Source organism: Siphateles boraxobius, unplaced genomic scaffold (genome assembly GCF_051911475.1).
Source record: "Siphateles boraxobius isolate OS27281-9 unplaced genomic scaffold, OSU_SipBor_1 19, whole genome shotgun sequence".
NCBI lineage: Eukaryota > Metazoa > Chordata > Actinopteri > Cypriniformes > Leuciscidae > Siphateles > Siphateles boraxobius.
This window is the reverse complement of record NW_027508799.1, coordinates 27,458,394-27,475,103: the sequence shown is the minus strand read 5'-3', so window position 1 is coordinate 27,475,103 and position 16,710 is coordinate 27,458,394. Positions and strand designations below refer to the sequence as shown.

Sequence of the window (16,710 nt, the reverse complement as noted above, 5' to 3'; positions counted from 1 at the left end):
GATTCAAAAATGAAAAGAACCGCTTTTTATTCCAAAGCCGTCTTCAGGTAAATTTGGGACACACAATTTAATCTAGTTTGTGATTGGATAATACAATTGCTTGCAACAGGATATTGTACAAATCCTTTTCTAAAAAAAAAAAAAAAAATCAAAATTTAAACCAATAACTTTATTAAAACACATTTTGGAACCCGTATTTGACCTTTGACCTTTCAGTAAAAAAGCTTTTTTTTTTTTTTTTTTCAGAAAACTATTTCATTTCATTAGCTTTTGCATATTCAAAAGCTATTTTTTTTGCACATCTCTGCAAAAAAATGCTTTAACATGTTTTCTAGTTCCTTCTCAGACGACTTTGACAAAAGAGGTTTTCTGCCAGAGGCATATTCTGAGTAATAGAACATCCTTGTTTTTAGGAACTTGGATGGAAAAAGGAATAATGGCGCTATCACATTTGATGTATCATTTTGGTAATTTGTTGAATTACAGAGATTTTTGTGATAAATTCAATTTCCAGTGCCCAATTAGAGAGTATAGTAAAGTGTTAAAGGCCATCCCAGCACTCCTGGAAATGATGATTAAACAGTTTGTAATGAACTCGAACACTCGATCAGAAACGAGACCACTTTGTATTGAAGGAATTCATTTAAATAGTAAACATTTTACAAATAAGTTTATTAGAAATATGTTATCCAAACAGTATTACTCTGGTCAACTGAAAAGAAAAGAAAAGATTTCAGTGATGAAGAGGCTAAAAAAAATATTTATCTTACCCAATCTTTTCCTAAGGCCAAAGAAGTGACATTTAAAATCTTGAATAACATTTATCCATCTAATGGCTTTTTATATGAAAGATTAATTGGGAAAACAATTCATGTGGATTTTGTGAGAAAGAAATTGAGACTGTAGAACATGTTTTCTTTCATTGCGAATTTGAACAAGAATTTTGACTTACATTTCAGTCTCTCAGAGTTTGGCCATTACTCCTGTAGACAAACTGTGTTTTGCTTCACCCAATAAAAAAATAATAGATCATTACGTTCATTATTCGAGCAGGACATTGTTACTTCCACCCGTGACCGCTTACTGGAACTATCAGTTGGTAAGGCCTATATCTGTTGGAAAAAAGTGTGGATGCTTACATCTCTTTTCTTTTTACCAATCAAAGAAAATGTTTTTGGCAAGATGTTTTATGATTTATTTGGAATTACATTTATAATGGATTGTGTGTTGTATTGGAAGTATGTGGGAGTCTATATGCTTTGCTGATTACAATCAATCTAAAAAAGGTCAATTATATGTAATTAATCTGATCTTGTTACTCGCGATATTCCACATTCACAAATGTAAATATCTTGCTAAACATCTTTTTTGATTTTATGAAAATTTTAAAAATACCTCTTTTCAATAAAATCTTCTGAGAACAAAAAGTTTTTCAGTGTCATGTAACTGTCATAATATTTCAATGTTTAATTTATATTATGCCCCCACCCCCCCAGTTCTTTTTTTTTTTGTATTCTGTTGTTATTATTTGTGTATTGTTTTGCGAATCAATTAAAAAAAAAATGCTGTTCATGTTTTGGCCAAGAAGTAATAGGTATAATAAATATCATAACAATGAAAATTATAATAAATAAAAGTAACAAAAAATTATCATGTTACTTTCATGTTGAGGTAACTGGATTAGTTTACTCTCTTGCATACGGTTAGATAAGAAGAAAAGATGGAATATATTTATACGTTTACCTTGTCTTAATGAATGAAATGTCATGTAAACATATTCAGCACCTTTAAATTCTTTGGCAAATGATTGATGCATGTTTTATTATACCTGTCTGAGTAAATACATTTTTGAAAGAGTTGAAAAGTTGTTGAGAAGAAAAAGAATGTTCAGTCCAACCTCAACCTGCAGATAGAGCTAATGCAAAATCAAACACAAAATAAGACTAAAAAACTGTTGTTTATTATAAAATTAAAAAAATTATTGAACGTATTTTACATTTAAAATGGAACATCACATAATAAAGTGTGCAGTTGAGATTGGTGTTTAAATGTTTATTTATTTATTGAGGACCAAAATTATACGTACAATTATCTTTGCACCTTTTTGTTATCACTGAAAATTTATTTAAATAAAATTGCATTGGGAATTGTTAGGCTCTAAATTTATTTTACATTTTGTAATTGGATAGTGCTGACAACTGCCTAAATACTGTAATTTGCCTAAAAATAAATGTTCCACATTTTCTTTTGTCCACTATCCTAATTCATAAAGTTCATAAACATTCATTTATTGATTAAAAAACATATCTTTTGAGTATGCATTGATATCAATATAAAAAGACTGAATATTTTTTTTTATCAAATTTTGTGACGCATGTAACATTTCATACAAAAAGAATTGAAATAGCATAAAAACACAAGGCACTGATGCATTAGAAACAACATAACAATCTCCCAGTAGCTCCAGTAACTGTAATATGATTTGACGAACACAAAGTGGGTGTGGTCAATAAATCACATGGCCCCTCCCTCTTTATTTGACTCCTCCCTCACATCATCATAATCTGTTTTTAAAAACAAAATCAAATTCATTTGTTTTTTCATTGTTATAAATGCATCAAGATTTTGTTTAAATACGCAACATAACAAATAAAAACAGATATATGTTATAGAAATGTTATAATAACCTACCCAACAGGTTTCTGTCATCTTCATTGCTGTTCTTCACATCATCATACTCCTCCTGATCTCCCTCTGATTCACATGTGAAATAAAAACTCACATTATAATTTGTAAATCAGTTTGTGTCACTGATGATGTCATTGATCTCTTTCCCTCATGACTGTCTGAGATTATTAAATTTACTCCTGATAAAGTCATGATTCATTAATGGAATAAATTCATGCGTGACTCACCTGTTACATCTGGAGCGTTCTGTCCATTAATGATGACATCGTCATAATCCTCTGGTGTGTCCACTACACATGAAGATATAAACAGAACAAGCGTTACATCATCATATGCATCATTTCAAAGGTATTTTGTTAATAGTTTGAGTAAATCAGTCACATCTGAGAAGAAAGTGAATTCCACACAATTTACAAAACAGAGCTGAAGACACTACAAACCAAAAGCTATCAGTGTTACATCAAACATTTGAAGCCACTCAAGTTTTAACCAAATAATTATGTTCTCGAATTCAATACCATTCAAACCAACTTGTTCAAATGACTTGATAATGTCAGATTTTCTGATTTAATGGGTTTTATGCCTCCAGATAAAGTCATAAATTTTTTGATGACTTGTTTTTGTAATAGCTGAAGAGGAAGCCAAAGCAAAATCAATCTAGATAAATATTCAACTTTGGACAGAAAAATTCTCCCAAAAAATTGAGAGATCTCACTGCAACCAGCAATTCAAGAATCCATTGGCTTTTTGCAACTTATTTTTAAAAATGTAAACCTTCAAATTTTTGGTAACTGAGATACCTAAATATTTTACGTCTCTTTAACTGGGATGTTAAACAAAGAAGTAACTTGATTGGGGTGTAGGGCCATAAACTCACGTTTGTTCAAATTCATTTGAAGGCCTGAAGCCTCAGAGAATGAGTTAATTATAGAGAGAGCCAGAGGAATTTGGTCTTTGTTTTGTAGAAATGTTGTGTCATCTGCTATCTGACTGATTGCTAAAGTTTTTCCACATACATTTAATTTCTTCACCGTTAAATGACTAACCAAAGTGAACATCATATCTATAGCCAAAATGAATAAAAGAGTGGATAATGAGCAACCCCACTTTATTCCACGACTAATCGGAAATCTTTGTGTACCAAATGGAAGAGAAACTGAACTATTCATATATTTGTAAACAATTTTTATAACACTAACAAATCTTTCACCAAAACCAAAATGTTCTAAGGATTTAGAAAGAAAAACATCAACAAAAAAAAATCATGCCAAAGGCCTTTTTAAAGTCCAAGAATAAAATGAATCCATCATCCTCTATCAAGTGACTATACTCCACCAAATCCATAACTAACCCTATATTATTGTGAATAGATACCTTACAGAAAAACTGACTGACTCATTAATTAATAATGCCCTATTTTAATCTATTAAGAGAAATATGTGTGAAATTTTTATAATCATTGTTGAGCAATGAAACTGGACGCAAGTTATCCATATAACTCTTTATCTGGTTTCGAGATTAAGGTAATGAAACCATTGATAGATTCATAGTGGTGCCCAATGACCCGTCTACAATAGATTCCACAAAACCAGTAAATAGCAAGAGTTTGATATCTTTCCAAAAAAAAAAAAAAAAAGGTAAACACTAGCCATCAGGACCAGGAGATTTGTATATCTTAAGATTTTGAACCACTAAATAAAGTTCTTTGATACGTAATTTGGCATCTCAGTGATCTCTCCAATGATTGTCAATTTTGGGAATGAAATGTATTATTTTCCCAAAGAAATTGTTACACTGACTGTATACTGGAGAGGTTGGAAGAATACACTGTCACTTTATAACTTGTGGATTTTCTTGTTTATTAGAGTAGGATCCTTGCTTTCAGTGCCATTTATCATTAATGAGTGAATTGAAATGTTAGTTAATTGTTAGGTCCTGACTGAACAACGCCATCCAATGACCACTGAGATCAAATTTTCCCTGGACAGTTATTGAATACAACTGCAGTTCCCATCGAGTGTGAGGATCCATGGCTAAATAAAACCTTATCTCCTCATTGACTGGACCAAAAGCAGCATCAGTTACAAGAGAGTGTGTTTCTTGTAGAAAAATTCAGTGAGAGACACTTCCTTTACAACACAAGAATATTGCCTTTCTGTTGACCTTGTTGCCCCGAACGTTTAATGACATGAACGAAAATGGTAAGTAAACTGGAAACATAAAATAATAAATCAAATAAAGGAAAATTTAAATAAAGAGCAAGCGCTGGAACGAAAGAGAACAAAAGTTTCACAAGCTTGTATAACAACAAACCTGGAACATACAGTATCTCACAACCTAGTCTCTCCAAACCATCATATCTCACACCATCCTACCCAGAATCAGTTCAAGTAAACCATTATTTTGAGTCAATGCGTCTTCCTTCAATGTAACTGAACTGTACGCATTGTTTCCAGCTTTACGAGCCTGATCGATCAAAGTCCACAGCGATCCTCCGTCGTAAGATCCTCTGTGAATCTGACTCTGCGGAAGAGAGGCAGATAGACAAATTCTTGGTAGATTTCCACATTTCGTCCCTGTATTTCCACATTGTAAACTGCACGATCATCTGCCTTGGTTTCCTTTGTTCCTTCTTTCCAATTCGGTTCACAGTGTCGACATTGTTTTCCAAGTGAAAAACAATGTTGCAATAAGACCAATCACTTATAGCGTGGATCCTCTTCATCCTCTCCTTCAGACTGTTGATCTGGAGGTTCAATCTTCTCTTATTTCTCCAGGTCTTTGTGTGATGTTGTTAAACCCAGGAATGATTTGCTCGTTTCTATGCACTTTTCAGGCTTTGAAATCTCTGCAATCATGACACTGTTCCTACACATCTGATTCAGCCATTTCTTTTAATGTAATGTTTATTGGTCTTGTGAAACAAAACGAGCAGTCAGAGAAGTGATGGCTTGCAGGAAAGTTGCATTGGTGATGTCATTGTCGTGAGATATATTTTTTTCGAGGTGTTTGATTTATTAGCTTTGAACTGAACGAATCACAACGTTTCATTTTTAGTTCGGCCTGTACCTTCATCTCAGAGACGTCTGACACCGAAGCTGGGCCGTGCCATGAGCCGAAGGAACGATAATCTTCAGGTGGGAATTTTGCTGAGAAGATTTTCGCATTTTGAGGGCAGAAATGGACCCAGGGTCCAAATAATATTTTAGGTAGGTGTAGAGAATTTTGAAGCTTTCAATGTCACAGTCATCGTCTGCACCAGTCTGTCTTCGTCTGCACTACACTTCCCAGAATCCTCCTCGTCTCCACACCTGAACTCACTCCCTCAATTACCCACCTGTTCTTCGTCTTCATCATCCGTGTCATCTGTGATCACCTTGTTATGTTTGATTTGTATCTGTATTTAGTTTGCTTCTGTTCAGTCTGTCCTTGTCGGTTATTGTAGTGTAACGTTTTGTGTGATTTAGCCTTCTGCCCGTCAACCCGTCTGCCTGTTTGGAAGTATAAAGTAGTAAATGTTTGTATTGGAGCCTTTTGACTCTGACTCTTCTTCAACCCGCACCACAACCGTGACATTCAAATCAAAATTGTGAGATTAACTAGGCAGTTCGGTAAAAACATACAGTATGTGCTCAGCCCGCCATCTTTGCTGAAACCCACCTTTTTTAATATCAGAATTCTGTTCACTCGTCATGACATCATCATAGCTCTCAGGTGTGTCTTCTACAAATTTAACATGAGACATCCATACAAATTATAATGTAAATATATATTTTTATATACACAGATTTTATATATTTTAAATATTTAATATCCTAATACAGAATAATAGAACGCCACCTGGCTCACTATCTGGTTTCAGTCCATCAGTGATGACATCATCATAGTATCCCAGTGTGATTTCCTTCATCTCTTCTGCATCAAAACATTTTTGGGTAAATAAATAAATAAATATTTTGGGAAACCAAATAAATGCAAAATATACTGTTGGTGGCCTTGAGACCATTCAGGTTTTTAAATAATCTAATAATGAATCATGTGATCAGTTAACTGACCTTTCAGGCCACTGCCATTGGTGACATCATCATAATATGCAGTTTTGAACTCTTTTTCTAATAGAATAAAAGTTTTAGTATTGTGCACTGTTGAACTGTTGAATTATTGGTCACATCTTTTTCTTTAGTGGTACATCGTGTGAATTAATTTCTTTCGATTTGTAAATCAAATGATTGATTTTAGGTATTATTTTGAATATACTTCAGCTCTCTAACCTGAGAGAAGCTCATCAGCATTTTCATACCCAGAATGCAGTTCTTCAGAGACGAGACTTCCTGTTAAAGGAGAGCAGAACAGTCAGAAACATTTTTATCTTTACAAACAGATCCTCATTTCTTTTGGATCATAAAGAATTTTCTTAGTGATAACACATCAAAAATATTAATTACTTGCATTTTAAAAGAATTACAGGCAGAAATCCCAAAGTTATAGGCCTATTAGCAAACACACCTGTCCTTACATGAACCCATGAATCCTCACTGCCTTCCAGAAATACACACAGGAAGAGACAAACACACACAAACACACACACACACACACACACACACATGCACCTGCAGCTCTGTGGTTTTCTGAGAGCAATTCTGTGGTTTGAAGCCGGAGGTTTAACAGGACTAATAATAGATGAACATCAAGTGTCTGACAGACTCTCTTTAATCATATTAAATAAGATTCATGTCTCACCTCTCTGAGTGAAGTGATTGTGTCTGTGTTGAATCTCCTCATAAACGGCCTCAGTCGTCGTCCTGTGTCTCCTCTTAGAGAGAGCTGTGAGTGTAGACAGACAAACCTGCTGTCAGTTCACAACACATGACTGATCACACACTGAATAAGACACAATATGACAGTCTCTGGATCTCTCCTACCTCTCCTCATCACTCTGTTCTGCTGAATCAGTAGAAGCAGTGGCACTAAGAGCAGTGAGAGCAAAACTCCCAGTACAACCACAAGCACAGAGAGAGACGCTGCTGGAGGAGTTTGTGGAGGAGTGACTGATGTTGAGCGCACTGTCTGAGAAACTGGACGAGAAGATGATGTTGTGGCAGGAGTAGTGGACACTGACAAATCTGGCACAACAGTCACAAACAGTATATTAGCACTAAAATTAGGTTAAAAAAAAGAAAGACAAATATTGTTCAGTGTTTTGCAGTGACCTGCACATGTGAGTCCAGCGAGCTCTTTGTGAGAACAGTCAGTGTGGTTCTTCAGGGAGAGAGGACAGTCCCACAGGTGAATCTCATTCCCTCTGCACTCGACTCTGTTCAGCCACACAACACCTTCACCAGCACCAATGACTGAATTCCCATCAGCCCTCAGTGCGTCTCCACAACCCAGCTGTCTGCAGACCACCTGAGCATCGCTGATGTCCCACAGATCATCACAGACTGAACCCCACACAGCGTTATGATACACCTCCAGCCTCCCAGAGCACCGGCCCAAACCTCCACTCAGTCTGAGAGGAACATGATCTAAATCACACACAGCAACATCACTGACCAGCTTCAGCACAACATTTACAACAAAACGCCCAGTGAAACTGAACAAAGATGGCTTTAAATGTATGATTAGTGGATTACATTTATGAATTTGATTATGATTTTTAAAGGCAACTAAATTGCTCATATTGTAATAGTTTATTAAAAAAAACTTAAATTAACAAGAGATTAACAAATTTGTCAAAAATAAAATCTTACTTGAACACTGTCTCTGGTGAGGAGATGGTGAGGTAGAACATGTCAGACGACTCTGAGGAGACTCACGACTTTCCTCCTCTGAGATTAAATATTAAGAGAATTGAACATTAGGACACAAGAGTCATAACTCTCAGTGAAACATATAATTTAAGCCTCATAAATCATTTTAGATTTTTCCCATCAGCTCAGTTTAGTTTTTCAGAAACAGATCACTCACCACATTATATATAAATATTGTGTTTAAAGAAACACAACTATTGAGACCATCTTACATTATTTAAACATAATCTCACCTGAGCAGGTGATTTTGGCCACTTCATCTTCACCACAGTCATTCTGTCCCCAGGGTGAAGATGGACACTGCCACAGATTTGAATCATGTTTTCGACATTTCACTTCATCCAGCCAGTTACGAGCTGATTCCAGTCTTGGTGTAGAAGAGGATTCAACACCAGATCTTCCACAGTTCAGCTCTTGACAGATCAGACTCGCTGTGTCTGTGTTCATCTGGTTCCAGCACACATTTCCCCAGGATCCATTGTAGAAAACCTCCACATTCCCTTCACAGCCCTCAGTTAACCTGATCTCTTTAAACTCTAGATGAACATTAAAAATATTATAATTCAAGTTGTGCTAAACCTAAAATAACAGTGATTGGACAAGGGGTGAAGGAACAGGTTCAATTTATAAAGCAAGCATAAATGAGATAATGAAGGATACACAGCTGATCTAGATGAACTCATTATGACGGTGACCAGAGTAATGCGGAAAACACAAGGAAAACAGGAACTGAAGAAATACAAACTAAAAGTCCTAAACATAATGGTGACATTACCTGAGCACACGACTCCTACATCCTCCTTGTGTTGACAGTCATGTTTCCCCCAGCCTGGAGAAGAGCAGTTCCACAGGGACGTCTCATTCCCCTCACACTCCACCTCATCCAGCCATATGGGTCCAGAACCAGGACCAAACCAGGCTGGTACCTGCTGGTTACTGAGGGCCACTCCACACTGCAGCTGTCTGCACACCACATGGGCATCTTTAATATCCCAGGAGTCATCACACACTGTCCCCCATGAGCCGCTGTGAAAAACCTCCAGCCTCCCTGCACAGTCTCCCCCAGAACCCACCAGCCTGATGGACCCGCGACCTGATATTCAGAGAGAGAAAAACACATTATTGATCACTAACAACTGAAGAATCTGCCCAGATGTTGTTGTTCTCACCAAGGCAGGTGATTGACAGCTGTTGTGTGGAGCTGCAGTTGAGAGTTTGTGGAGAGGTGCAGTTCCCCAGATGAGCTTCACTCCCAGAGCACTGGAAGCCCGTCACACACTCATGACTGTGTTCAGGACTGGATGAAGAGGAGCCGGAGAAGTTCAGCACAGAGCCACAGCCCAGCTGTCTGCAGACCACAGAGGATTCAGTGAGACTCCAGGAGTCCAGCAGAACTCTCCTCCAGACCTGATGGATGGAAACTTCCAGCTCCCCCTCACACTGTCTCTCTCCAGACAACCGCACCAGACCGTCATGAACAGCCAGAGATGAATCTGAGGAGAAGATCTGAGGTTTTACTGAAATATAGTAAGTTTGATACTATGCTTTTAATTAATAATACATTTTACATAATAATAAATAAATTCAGAAATTAAGGGCATTAATCATTTAGTCTAAAATGAACATGAAATTCAGTACATGAAGAGAAATGAAATATTTTATTTCTACTATTAAGTCTTTCAACAGCATGAATTCAATAATTCTTCCAGTAATATAGACTCACTAGTGCAAATGACTCCAACATCTCGTCCATGAGAACATTCAGCTCGACTCCATGAAGAGACGGAACATTCTGAGAGTTTTGTTTCATTCCCGTCACAATCAAACACATCAGCCCAGATTTCACCACTTCCCTCTCCAAACCAGTCTGATCCCACAACAGACACAGCAATCCCACAATTCAGCTGTCTACAGAGGACACTGGCAGCTCTCATATCCCAGCATGCATCACACACTGTGCCCCATTTACTGAAGTACTGACGCTCAACTCGACCAGAACAGGAATCTGAACCATTCGCTAATTTGAGCTCTGTGTAACCTATAAGATAACTGAGTTTTTAGTAAAACAGTATGAAACAGTTCACAAGCAAAAGAAAGATTACATTTTAATCTTAAACTGAAAAATTATTCTCCATTACCGGAACAGGATAGTCGTACGTCATTAATATCATTGGTACAGGTGTGTTTGAGAGAAGATGATGTTGGACAGACAGATATATAAGACTCGTCTCCTCTGCACTGAATCTCTTGTGTCCACATCTGAGCATCTCCTTTTCCAAAAGCATCTTCTCCCAGCACCTGTACAGGAGCCCCACAGTCCAGCTCTCTACACACAACCTCTGCATCCTGCTGGTCAAAGGCAGCGTCACACACTGAAACCCACGTCCGATCATGAAGTATCTCTAACCTCCCGGAGCAGCGAGAGCCTCCAACCAGCCGGACTCCTTCAGTAGAAAGATGGGAACTCTTGTAATTTTTATATGTGCAAATTGTGGTCCAGACAGATATGCTAACACATATTTATAAAGTACTAAAATACTCATAACACCATCTTATTAGTAAACATATCAGGATTACTATATTACTAAATTATTAAAACTATATTACCAGTGAACCACACATTATAAAAATGGGTTTAAGCATTTACTTTTCAGTCAATGACAGAAACTAATATAAAAATATTAGACTTAAAAGACTTCTTATCCTGCGGGTCTGTGAATGTTTCTTCAAAATCACTATGTAGACAGTTTTAATAGGTTTTTAATTTGTGCAAACAACATATAGACATTTTACTCATAAAGGGCCATACAAGACATACAAAATGTAATCTGCTAAACGGTTTAATAGATTAAAATTCTTTTGATAACATTTTGCCATGAGGGTGTCTAGATGAGGCATGTCAAGTTTCGAGCAAATCGGACAAAAGGCCTACGAGGAGTTTAAAAAAGTAGATTTTTCAAATGATGACAAATATTTAACAAACTATTTGATTGACAGCAGTGGTTCTTCTTGAGTAGTTCAGGATGAGGAGGTTCAACATAATATAAATATTGCATATATGTGTGATATGTTGCGTGATATAGCACCACCTGGTGGCCATTTTCTTTCAAACTTCGCACAGACCTCAAGGGCCACGAGTCACTGAGTTTTGTTCCAATCGGACTAACCTTACAAAACAAGAATGACTCTCTCTCTCTCTCTCTCTCTCTCCCCCACACACACACACATATTCCTCTCACACAAACACACACTATCTCTATAACATATACATCACATTTGCTACAGCTAATTTATCAACACTGAGGTCACTTTTTCAAACCTTTCACACATTGAGAACAACAGCAGTCTATGCGGGCTAAACTGTGGATCATTTATCATTGCTTTGGCTCAAAAAGCAGTCAGCGATCACATCTATCATGAATTATTTTCTCACTCAGACAAAAATATCACCAAAATTATACCTACATGCTTACACATTTTTTATAATCGCTAGGACACATTTCTAAATAATAAGGTCACTCTTTCATAACTCTTCACACAGTTCTCTTAACCAACTTTCGCCTTTGCACAGCAGTAAATTTCACTTTCAAAATGCACTGAAATGATACATGTCTCAAATCAAGCTATTACTCCTTAACACAAAGGTTGTCATAGAAACACACCTTGTTACTCATAAAACAATGACATAAAAGCACCACAACAGGTTGCATTGTGCAACATTTTCTTTTGTGATATTTCTTTACAAAACAAGAATGACTTTCTATTGTTTAGAATTCACTGCAGTATACTATGTTATATGGTCCATGTTTACATTACAGTATATGATATGATATATGATATCATAAAGTTTGAAATTGGTTGTGCGTTACAGTAAGTTAATTCACACTTGCAAAAACCACAGCCTAATACATAGACAAGACCTTTAAAATCACATAAAATAATTGAGTACAAAATTATTCTCTTTTAAAATGATCCAAGTCCTCTTTTGTATAGATGGTGTAAGGCCCACAGTTGACCTAATGACAGTTTCCGATAAGGTTTCTGCACGTTCTGTCTTTTCAGAGTCAATTAATTTAACTCCATTTAAACTTTTATCTGACTCCATTTGTGTCCCTGGATCACAAAACCAGTCACAATTAGCATGGGTATATTTGTGGCAAAAGCCAACAATGCATGCACAATCGTGAACATAAATGGACAATTTTAAAGGCGATTCTCTCAATGTTTATATTTTTTTGCACCATCGGATTCAAGATTCATTCCAGATCATTTTCAAATAGTTGTATCTTGGCCAAATATTGTAACAAACCATACATCAATGGTAAGCTTATTTATTCAGCTTCCATGTGATGTATAAATCTCAATTTCAAAAAATTTACCCATGTGACTGGTTTTGTGGTGCAGGGTCACATTTTATCACAGCCTCGAATTTAGGTTAGAATGCCAATAGATTTTTGGTCATTTGTATAATAGTTTAGTTACAGATTTTATTATTCTATTTAACTTTAACCTTAAATAAGTGGTTCATCTTACATGGTGGGGTAGTAGAGAAGGATTTTAACAAGACTGCTCTCTCAAGGCAGCCACGCCAGAGCCTTCAGCCAAGATGGCCACCGCCACGCCTGAGTCCTCTGAGGTTGCAGAGTAGACAATATGGACCACGCCTGTCGTGTGTGTATGGGCTGCAAACACGTCGGCTCTAGCCCCTGTATTCCCATGCTAGTATTTCTTCTTTTTCTTTAGATTTGGAATATAATGGTAGGCTACTACTGTAGAAAAGCAAATTCCTGTCTTACTCAATTTTGACAGTTTTAAAAACATGTTAAAAACATGCAAATTGGCCTGCAGGTATAGAGTTCCGGTTGTGGTGGTTGTGTCTGAGTGAGAAAATAATTATTGTAATTTGAAAGACGCTGACATTTAATGCATTTTGTACCATAGCAATAATAAATTATCCACGGTTTAGCCCACATAGACTACTGCTGTGTTTACTGTGTGAAGAGGTTTAAAAATTGCCTTAAGTATTCAGAAATGGGTCCTAGTGATTGGGGGGGGGGGGGGGGGGGGTACTGATACAGTTATGTATTCTCTTATGAGTTTACAGTTTTTTACAGTCGCTAGGACACATTTCTCAATACTTAGGTCACTTTTTCAAAACTCTTCACACAGTTCTCCAAACCAACTTTCAGCTCGGCACAGCAGTTCATTTCACTTTCAAAATGCACTAAAACTACCATATCACTTCATACATGTCTCAAATCAACATATTCTTCCATCACACTAGCAAAGGTTGACGGACAACAAACACACTTTGTCACCCACAAAACAATGACCTAAAAAACACTAACAACAGGTAGCATTATACAATGTTTTCTTCTGTAAAACAAGCACACCTCTCTACTGTTTAGAATTCACTCCAATATATTTTACTGGAATGAATCAGACATGATGCAGTATGCTTCAATATATTTTATGTCTTTTTTTGTTTTTTGCACAGACTTATTACAAAATACAAGGATTTGTACACACCATTCACTGATACAGATACAATAGGAATCAGCTGTGGTTGGTCCAATTGTCCAATTGTTTTTATAGCATTCATTTTTAGATTCGAAATATATTTCATCACAATATTACCGTAGAAATGTAGCAAATTGCTGTCATATTCAGTTTTGTATTATGTTATAGTTTTGAACATAAGTTTAACAGTTTTGAAAACAGTATGTAAGCATGTGCAAATTGGCCTGTAAGTACACAGAGTTTTGGCGGTTGTTGTGTTGAAGTGAGAAAATAATTAATGTAATTTGAAAGATGTTGTCATTGAATGGATTTTGTGCCAAAGCAATGATAAATGATCCACAGTTTAGCCCACATATACTTCTGTTGTGCTCACTGTGTGAAGAGTTTTGAAAAAGTGACCTAAGTATTGAGAAATGTGTCCTAGCGACTGTAAAAAACTGTAATAGACTAAGGACAAATTATAAAAATAATAGATTTATTTAATAATTATAATTACTTAGTATTTACACACTTTAATCATTAGAGTCCCTGTGAGCCCAAGGAAGTGCAGGGGACCTAACAGAACATAAACATAATTCAAATCAGATTTATTTCTGCCCCAATGAGTCTCATTGAAAGACTAGATAGGTAAAGAAAATGTGAGTGGCCACTGTGTCACAATCAGTAATTCAATTGAATGACGACATCTCCTCAATTAGCCACATGATTTGACAGTTCAAAACTTTATCAAAGTTTTGGCAGTAAGAAGAAGCAGAATAAAAAGTGAAATAATCTCTCAAGCAACTTTGTTTAGGAGAACTTACCAGAGCAGATGACCCCAGCATCATCAGCATGATTAGCCTTATGTTTTCTCCAACCATGTGATCCACAGTCCTTCAGTGCAGACTCTACTCCAGTGCACATCACATTTCTAACCCAGACTGGTCCTTTTCCCCAGCCAAAGTGGGCGTGCTTAGGTGCAGCAACGGCCTCTCCACAGTCCAGCTCTCTACACACCACTGCAGCATCAGACATATCCCAGCCTAAATCACTTACTGTACCCCACTGACCATCATGAAGAACCTCCACTCTACCAGCACAGGAACTGCCACCACCTACTAATCTTAATGTTTCTACAAGAGAGAAGGTACACAACAAACAAAGAGAATGAGAGGAAATAATTTTAGGCAAAACAATGGTATATTTAATTTTGAATTTAAGTTGTGTTTGCCTACCAGAACACACAAGTTCAACATCATTATTATGGGAACAATTGCTGCTTGAAGATGATACTGGACAGAAAGCAATCTGATATTCATTTCCTCTGCACTGAATCTCTTGTGTCCACATCTGAGCGTCTCCTTTGCCAAAAGCATGTTCTCCCAGCACCTGTACAGGAGCCCCACAGTCCAGCTCTCTACACACAACCTCTGCATCCTGCTGGTCAAAGGCAGCGTCACACACTGTGTACCGGGTGTTCCCATGAGGCACCTCTAGTCTCCCAGAACAGCGAGAACCTCCAACCAGCCTGACTCCTAAATCTACAAGAGATATTACAGACATGTAAAAACATTCAAAGTAAAGCCTTGAAATATTCACAAATGCTATATTGTTGATAGCTTAATTGCTAAAGTAATGTTCTGTTATCCAATGTATGATATACTTCAACTGTCATTTTTATAAATTATTAGTAAATAATAATATGAAAAAATATAAGGCAGATAATAACTCACCTGAGCAGATAACCCCAGCATCTTCACTATGTTTACAGTCATGTTCGCCAATTTTTCTTCTTAAGCATTTAAATATTGAGGACTCTGACCCCGTACATCTCACATTATCCAGCCAGATTTTTCCAGATCCTGGTCCAAAGTGAGCAGCACGCATTGTTTTTGAAGTATCACCACAGTCCAGCTCTCTACACACCACTGCAGTGTTTGTCAAACCCCAATAATCATCACACACGGTTCCCCACTGACCGCTATAATAAACCTCCACTCTACCAGCACAGGAATTATTGCCACCCACCAGCCTCACGTTTCCTGCAAACGAGATATAGAAAGTTGTGTATAAAATGTATGTGTGAGATGATGGACATCAACAGACATTGAATCAGTGAAAGAGAGGAATAGAGTGAATATAATTCACTTTTATATTGATTTTAAATATTAAACATAGCCTACACAAATTGAACTATATATTATATCATGAAGAATTCATAACACAAAAACAGGGTCAATCACAACAACATTAACTCATTAACACATAATGATCCTGTGTACGTACCAGCTGTGGCGAGTCTGAACACAGATGACAAAAAAATGAGTGTTAGATAGCTCTCCATCTTCACTGATCATACACTCTGCTTCATCAACTCAGAAGTGAAAGGTTCAAGAGAGACAGAGACAGGAGGCTCCAAAAATCACCAAACAAGCCAATCAAAGTCACTTTTACCTTATTAAACAGAAGAGAGGAAATCATCAAACAGTTTCACTGACAAATCAGGAGACGTATTTATGATTCTCACCATATTTATTAAAAGCACGTCAACACAGATGAACATGACTCCTCCTCCACCTTATAGAGACACTTAACTGGGGAGAAACATGCAAGATAGAGGGGTGATAAAGTCTCACATACAGGAAACTGATTTCAGGGACATGAAACATTCCAGTGTATTTACAGCATCAAAGCAGAGCATTTGCAGATATAC

The 16,710-nt window shown here is 36.7% G+C and overlaps 1 protein-coding gene across 1 annotated transcript; it reads right to left on the bottom strand.

Moving 5' to 3' along the window:
• Positions 1 to 2,046: 2,046 nt before the first annotated feature.
• LOC143742042 (scavenger receptor cysteine-rich type 1 protein M130-like) lies at positions 2,047 to 16,451 on the bottom strand. The gene is made up of 20 exons (XM_077234670.1): positions 16,284 to 16,451; positions 15,731 to 16,039; positions 15,233 to 15,538; positions 14,822 to 15,130; positions 10,637 to 10,942; positions 10,222 to 10,536; positions 9,668 to 9,991; positions 9,274 to 9,591; positions 8,732 to 9,034; positions 8,439 to 8,516; positions 7,899 to 8,213; positions 7,611 to 7,811; positions 7,429 to 7,512; positions 6,960 to 7,019; positions 6,744 to 6,800; positions 6,538 to 6,603; positions 6,349 to 6,411; positions 2,916 to 2,978; positions 2,692 to 2,754; positions 2,047 to 2,564 (listed from the first exon to the last, which is right to left on the bottom strand). The coding sequence occupies exons 1-20, from the start codon at positions 16,339 to 16,341 to the stop codon at positions 2,515 to 2,517; spliced, it is 3,648 nt and encodes a 1,215-aa protein (XP_077090785.1). The 5' UTR covers positions 16,342 to 16,451; the 3' UTR covers positions 2,047 to 2,514.
• Positions 16,452 to 16,710: the final 259 nt, after the last annotated feature.

Bases quoted from the DNA above. Each gene is read 5' to 3' on its own strand.
- LOC143742042 (XM_077234670.1), bottom strand. From the start codon at position 16,341: ATGGAGAGCTATCTAACACTCATTTTTTTGTCATCTGTGTTCAGACTC. The intron at 15,131-15,232 runs GTAGGCAAACAC...TCTCTCTTGTAG, and splicing joins TGTTGAACTTGTGTGTTCTG to AAACATTAAGATTAGTAGGT. The intron at 7,020-7,428 runs GTGAGACATGAA...CTCCTTTAACAG, and splicing joins CAATCACTTCACTCAGAGAG to GAAGTCTCGTCTCTGAAGAA.